At 44.3% G+C, this 7,749-nt stretch overlaps 1 protein-coding gene across 4 annotated transcripts in view; it reads right to left on the reverse strand.

Annotated features, from left to right (window-relative positions):
* tpm4b (tropomyosin 4b) overlaps positions 1–7,749 on the reverse strand; it is a gene marked incomplete in the record, with an annotated part of 13,201 nt that overhangs the window by 4,440 nt on the left and 1,012 nt on the right. For 2 of the 4 annotated variants that reach the window (XM_024273475.2, XM_024273476.2), the window contains 2 exon segments: positions 108–241; positions 7,169–7,294. In XM_024273475.2, the coding sequence (XP_024129243.1) occupies positions 108–241; positions 7,169–7,294 (260 nt within the window). 4 annotated transcript variants of the gene reach the window in all.

Consider the following 7,749-nt stretch of genomic DNA (forward strand, 5'->3'; position numbering starts at 1 on the left):
CTGCGCGAAGTATGAGAAGCGCTTTTTTATAAATAAAATTTGATTGATTGATTGTGACCATCTATGTGTGACAGCAATGCACTGTGGGTATTGTAGTGTTGTTTGACCTTTCGCTCTCATCTGCAGCCTTCTCCGCCTCCTCCAGCTTCTGCAGGGCCGTGGTCAGTCTCTCCTGAGCGCGGTCCAGCTCCTCCTCCACCAGCTGGATGCGGCGGTTCAGAGAGGCCACCTCCCCCTCCGCCTTAAACCGCGGCGAGCGTTTGAAAAGGAGGTTAATGACAGAAGAATGACTGAAGGAGAGCAGCTGGACCTCACAGTTGTTCTGCTGTAAACACAATCCAGGTACGGCGAGGTCCATCAAACAATTCTCTACTTCATTGAAAAGTTTGTGTGGGGCAAAAGCTCCGCCCCCTGCCTCTGCTCAGGTGAGTGTTGAGGAGTAGAGATGATGAAGAATCTGCACCTGTGTGCTGCTGCAGGTCAAATAGATGCTAACATTCCGTTTTTTTACCCCAAAACTATAAACTAACGGGAGAGTGTGTGAACAGAGAGCTCTCAGTAATGGGGAAAGGAAGGGTGGGCGTGGCTGCTCTGTGCCAACAGCCCCGCCCACAACCCAGAGGTGATTTTCTGATGAACTCCTGCCACTCTGCAGAAACACTTAAAAAGACCACTTGGAACACTTTGGAGAGAGATGATTGGAACTGAACTTTAATTCTCTTTCATTGTGTGATTGCTGATAAGCATTCACACTATAGTGATTGTCTAGCTGCTTTCTGTACAATTTTCTACAAGTAAAAACTCAATCACACTTTCAGTGATTTCAGTGATCTTGGTATCACAACATTCAGCTCGTTCCGGACGTTACTGCTTGTATTTTTGGTATTTATAAACCTTATAGTTTATGAAATATTAAAATATTATTATATTTTTATGTATTTAAAGAAACTAAGAAACGTTTTACTAGATTTTTTTCTCAGTTTCATTTTTCATCATCAGACTTTTCCATCATCTTGTATTTTAATCATCCAGTAAACCTGAACCTCCTCCGGGTCAGACTGACCCATCACCTTCTCGCACACAGGGGCCAGGAATGCGTGGAGTGGCGCGCCCCCTGGCGGGTGGCTGCGGTACCGGTTCCTCCCTTTCTCTCTCACAGATGAGGCTCCGCAGAAACTTCACATCTGAGATTCGTTTCCTAGAAAAGTTGTTTCGTGTCTCTAATAAAACGACTTTCTAACCGATGTTCGTGAACCTGTTCGGACTTTCTCCTCCTTTACCGACTTCTGGACCCTCCGGTTCGAGCGGGGCTGAAAACACCGGACAGGAGTCCCGCTTTTGACCCCGAAACCCTCCAACCCCTCGCTGTTTCCGGCGGGGCAGAAATCAGATATCAGCGCCGTTTCTTTGTCCCCCCAGAACCTGGGGAGGAACCGCGGCTCCGATTTCCCGACGGGCCTGAACACACCCTCATTGAAAAGGCTTCAAGGCGGAACAAAGACTTCTGCCCGGACCACTTCACTGGCGCCTGAAAAGGGTGGGAAAACTCAGCCTCCACTAACGTAACGATCAATCACTTCCCCTCAGTTATAGTTGAACGAAACAAAGATTTAGCAGATTAAACCCCAAAAGCCACAAAGGAGGGCTAAATGACGTCACTTCGCGGTGATGCGCGGAAAGCTCCCGCCGTGAAGGGCCCGTCACGCGCTCGAACGGAGACCGTAAAAGTTTCTCACTTTCTCCCGCAGCTCCTTCTCGGCGTCCAGCTCCCGCTGCACCGCCAGCGCGCGGTCCTCCGCCTCGTCCACCTGCAGCTGCAGGCTCTGGATCTTCTTCTTCACCATCTCCATGCTTCCAGGTCTGTGTTCTGCGCCGGAGGAACTCGACAATGGCCGGCAGGCGGACCCGCGCGGAGCTGCAGATTCCCAGGAAACTTTCCCGGCCGTCTCCTCCCGGCAGGAAATCAGGGACGTGCGGGGCGGAATGAGGAAAAGAGGGCTGGGAGGACTCAGGAAATTTACGGGGAGGTCATCCAATCCGGAGCGGAGGAGTCTGGCTGTCACGGGACGTGAAGGTTCGGCTTTTTACACTTTATGGAGAAGTTCAGCCGCACTTCCTGGTCTGATCCGAGTTCCTGATAAGGCTCTTTGCACCTTTGCCCCTTTCTGCCCCAGCTCGTCTTTGTTCTCTGTGCACCCTACCGACACCTGGCTGCACCTCTGACCCCTCAGGCCTCACCTGTACTCCTCCAACCACCCAGAATACATCTACAGCCCAGATACATCGAGGTAGGAACTCTACCTGTCGGGGTCAGGCTGGGGTTATGTCATTTCAGGTGTTTTCACCTGTGAAATCCTCTCCTCCAAACTTCCAAAAGTTCAGAGTGAAGCAGTCATCTGTGATTTATTCTCAAACTCACTTTGTGTGTTTTTTTAACTCTGAAAAAGAAACAAGAACTTTTGCCTCTGAGTCTAAATCTGTTCTTCTGTTCAGGAGCAATAAAGTTATTTTGAAAGACCCGTTTTGGGTTTTTTTTTTCAATTCTTTGTTCACAACTAATGTTAGTAACGCAACTAAACAGAACAGGAACATTCTCCAGAAGTTTCTTCACTCCAGTAAAAACTTTAAAAGAGAAATGTGATCCGATGTCATAAAGTTCTGGATTGATTTGGTTTGTTTAGGCGATTCTCAGCAATAAAAGCACAGATATAGCATATCTCTTAGTTCACAGATGGATCAGTAAATGGCGAATACTTCTGTCGTGCTTTTCTACTCCTTGAAGGTCCAAACGGATCTACAGTCAGCCTCATTCACTCAGAAGACGGCACCGACCCAGAACCATCAGAGGCGATCTGGGGTTCAGTGTCTTGCCCAGGGACACTTCAACACATTGATGTCAAACTCAGGGCCTCGAGGGCCGGCCTCCTACTGGTTTTCCAGGTATGTTTAAAGAGCAGCTTCAACAGCAGGTTGGTTGGAAAACATGTGGGACACCGGGCCTCGAGGCCTGGAGTTTGACACCCCTGGAGGGCCGGCAAGATGGGAATTGAATCAGAGGTTGACCGCTCTACCTCTGCACCACGACTGCCAAGACAAATACAAGAAAATGACGCCATCCTGTTGGTTTTATATTAATCCATAAAGAGACATGTTTGCATTCATGAACTCTACTGTTCAAAAGTTTGGGGTCATCCAGACAATCATACGATGAATAGACAATCTAGTCAAGACTCTGACAAAGTTAGAAAGTATGATATTTGTTGGAAATCTTATTTTTTTCCTTCAAACTTTCATTGGTATAAAACCCTCCATTTGCAGCAGTTCCAGCATTGCAGACCGTAGACGCGACCCGTGACTCACAAACACTAAATATTTACTGTAACTTTTCAACCGATAAAACGATCAACGTCATTCCAGTAGATCGGAAACTTGCGTTTAAGCAACTAACCAATGAAACGTCTATGGAAATGCGTTCCAAACTCCTGTTCGTCCATCACTACACACATTTTTAAGACACTATTTGGACTCTACTCAAAAAACACTTACATTGAACGTGTTGAAATTTGAATTATTTGCTCTGAAATTCCCTTTTCTCAGCTTCAGAATCCACTGGAATTGTGTTATTTGTGTAGTTTGAAGAACGTGTTATTTTGCTGCTGCCAGAAATGTCCCCGGTGTTAAAGGGTTAACAAACCATCCAGATGTTCATCATCAGAACACAGTGGAGTCATAAATAACGTCATAAAATGTTTGTATTGATTAGATTTTCACTTTGTCAAATCGATGACGTCATGTCCACCGTTTCGAAAAGGAGTTGTGAGCATGGATCCTGAATTGCTTTCAAAATTCAAGGCACTAGATCGTCCTGCCCTATAGTTTTTTAGTAGTTCGAGATAATGGTGGGAATTCAGACATAGACTAATGTCTTTATCTTTTTGCTCAGTTGTGCAGCAGCACCTCCCACTTCTCTTTCTACTCTGCTTAGGGCCTGTTTGTGCTGTTCTCTAAAGACAGTAGTACACACCGCTGAAGGAAATCTTCAGTTTTTCTGACTTAATGAACAAGTACATTATTCTATTAGAACAGTGGAGTCACTGGAAACAAGACTCTAGTCATCTATGGAGATGAAGCACCAAAAACCAGATATTTGCGTCTGGAAGTGTCAATTTTGAATAATTTACTACATTAATAATCTATAGACTGTATTTCTTGTTAATTTAAAGTTGTCTTCATTGGAAAAAAGTGCTTTTCTTTCAAAAATAGGAACATTTCTGAGTGACCCGGAATGATAGTTTGATTAATTGCTTAAAGGGAATGGGGACTTCCATGTTATGACATACCAGAATGTGGTTCTTTCCTATCAGAACTGAATCGTTTGTTTCTTGTTCCTGATGAAAATGAGGTTTATAATGAGTGTTGGTTCAGCCTGAACCACCATAATAAAATGTGATGTTGCGTCACATTCATCCGTCTCGTTTCTCTCATGGGGTGTGAAACCACGTTGGCATTCTGCCATGTTGGCTCTCAGAGAGCGGGCGTGACGTGGGCCGGCCTCTGGGATATGCGCTGTAAGGCCATCCTCTCCAAAAAAGGCCAGAGCACTGATTTCATTAAAGCTGCGGTTTGGGCTCCTCTGTTTGCCTAAGCCGCATTCCTGGGATTCCTGCGCGGCTGCAGGCTGCCGGGTTTTGTCTCTGCTCAGGAGAAGCTGGCTGAGCGGCAGAGACGGCTCTGAGAAAGCAGCCGCTTCGTGATTCATGGCAGGACTCGGTGGGTTCCAGATGAGAAGCAGCCAAACAGAGCAGCTTCAGGAGAAACCCTTTGTTGGCTGTATTGTTTCATGAGCTGAATGCTGCATTTTTCTGTTGTTCTGTTTCCACACAAGCAAACGCAAAGACAAGTTCAGACGCGGCTCCTCTGGCGCTGCGAGCTGCAGACTGAACTCGGACAGGATCCAGAGCTTCAGAAGAGACACTTTCAGCTGTTTTCATGCAGGTTTTCCGCCTCATAGCTCATTACAAATGAAAACACACCCATGGTTTTCCATTTCTCTGTGTTAAAATGAACTCAAATGAAGAGTTTGAACTCCTGAGGTCAACCGGACCATCTGACTGTTTCATGGAGCTGGGTATTGCTTATAATTTCCAGAAACTATTCGATTCGATTCACAAATTCACTGGATCAATTCAGTTCCAATTTTTTTAATTCTTTGATTCAAATTAATTTTATACATTTATACACATTTGTTTAGAAACACATGAATAATCAACTATATGTTTTGAATATATTCATAACAAACTCATCCAGATCACATCCTGTAAATGTATCAGTGAAATAATGAGATTGTTAATATCATCCAGAGTTACATGGATTCTCTAAAGGAGAAGTTCGAACTAAAATGTTCAGATCATTAACATTGTAAACATTGTTCTGCTTCTCCTGGAGGACGTTTCAGTTTGGCCACTAGGTGGCGATCGTACTATAGCATTACACCTTATTCCAGAGGAAGAAGAAAGAATGAAGAAAAAATGGGTTGTGTCCGTTGTGTCTCTACTCCCTATATAGCGCGTTCTCCATTTTTTAGTGCTGTCCAACTCTACTGATTCCACGATCCAGTGCACTAGAAATTTCCCAGAAGTCTTTGCTAAAAACTAGCATGCATCGATGCTCACTAGATTAGCAAATATAGACCACAATGCATTGCGGTTGAACAATTTCGAACAAAAAAACATGTTTAAATGTAATATTTGTATAAACTATCCACATTTTCACCATCAGAACACAGTGGAGTCATAAATGAACGTTGTGAAATGTTCGTATTGATTCCATTTTCACTTATGAAATCTGTGACGTCACATCCGGCATTTAGAAAAACAAAATATAAAGTAGTGAGCACGGTGTCTGAATTGCCTTTAAGATCCAGGGCACTAGATAGTCCTGCACTATATCATTTTTTAGTAGTTAGGAGTTAGAGAGAGAATTCTGACACAACCTTGATGTTTTAGACCACAAATAGTTACTTTAAAAAATATTTCCTTAAAAAAGTTTGGAAAATTCATACCTGTGAGTTTAGAAAGATGTTCATTTAATCAGCAGTGTAGATCGACCGAGCGTTAGCCGTACTATGGGAAATTCCATTGAACGTTAGCATCAAGCTAGCGGACTTACCTTTATATGCTAAATCAATCTCGATTTTTATTAATCGATTATTGATCTGTTAAGCTTAATCAATTCCAATCCATTCATCGATTTTATCAACCCAGCGCTACTGTTTCAGGGTCCTTCTATCCAGGGGCGGACCCGAGTGCCTGGGGCCCCCAACGCTTTGGGGCCCCACAGCTGAACACTAAATGTACAAAATAATTACTTTACGTTCCTATTTTTAAAGTCCCACTCATCTTTTGTGCAGTTTTCCCAGTGTTTTAATTAGGATTACCCGGTACGCCGCTTTTAGCCAAAACCATAAAGGTGTCATTTTCTAGGACATAGATTCTGCAGAGCGACAGGAGTTCATTAGAAACTCTCTCGGAGCAACCCTGCCCACATTTCCCATCATCCCTTTGTTTACACTCTCACCCACTAGCTTACAGCCCCTCACACCCCCAACCTAACATTAACAGAGATGTTTTAGGATGTTAGAGGTATCCAGCCGTACAGTTTGGAGCCAGCTCAGACCAGGACAAACAAGACCATTTTAGGCTTCATTTAGCGTCCTTCATCGTCAGAAAAATGCCACAAGAACACGTCAAAAACACCAGGAACACCGTTTTCATCAGAGCGAGTCTCAAGGGTTTTTGTTTCTTTAGTAAAATCCTGACTAGTTGACAAAAAAGTCAGAAGAACCTCATTTGTTCCTACTAGAAAGTGGTTGGGTAACAAATCAGTACAATTAACATATTTAATGTATTTTTTCTAAGAAAAAAAAAATATTTTATCAGTTAAATGTGATCTAAGTCTTCAGATGCTTATGAAAGGATTTGACATCAATGCCACCTAAAAGTGGGAGAAGTTATTGGATATGTTTCATCCTATATGCTAGGAAACAATCATTGTTATTGTTGGTCTGGAACGCCCAAACTGCTGAGTCCGCCGCTGCTTCTACCTTCATCCACGCTCGGATCATGCACAGTGAGGAGGAGAAAAGGTAGATCCCAACAGCTGAACTCACTTCTGTGGCCTTCTTCTCTGACAGTTCCAGCTTGTCCTGAGCGTCCTTCAGCGCCTCCGAGTGTTTGTCCAGCTCGTCTTCCGTCCCCTTCAGCTTCTTCTGCAGAGCGAGGAGTTCATCCTCCAGCTGTGAGGAGAGAAGATGGACAGAAACCTGAACGGTGATGATGTGAGGACAGTGAAAGCAGGAGCTGATGAAACCCAAACTCTGCAGATGTTCAGGTCAAACTTGTAGATGTTTTTGTGGATTCCTCGTTGGGTTTGACCTCAGATCTGATTCTGGTCTGAGCTCGGCTGCATTAAAGCTTCTGAGGCTTCAGTGTAAACTTGTTTGATGATAGCAGAGATGGAGTCGAAACAGTTTCCTGGGACTCACTCAAATGAGACGTTTTGTGAAGTCTGGGTCTGGAACGAAAGCCAGAGAGGATTGTGGGTTATCACCAGGAAGTGGGTCACTCACTGCAGGAGAATATTTGGGATTTTTGTGACCCGCTCCCCTCCCGTCTGAGTCTGATCTTTTGTCTCAGAGATGTTGAGGTTTCTTGGACCTCCTGTCGGCCCGGCTCGTCTCAACAGGAATAG

This window comes from Oryzias melastigma, linkage group LG17, assembly GCF_002922805.2.
Source record: "Oryzias melastigma strain HK-1 linkage group LG17, ASM292280v2, whole genome shotgun sequence".
Classification (NCBI taxonomy): Eukaryota; Metazoa; Chordata; class Actinopteri; order Beloniformes; family Adrianichthyidae; genus Oryzias; species Oryzias melastigma.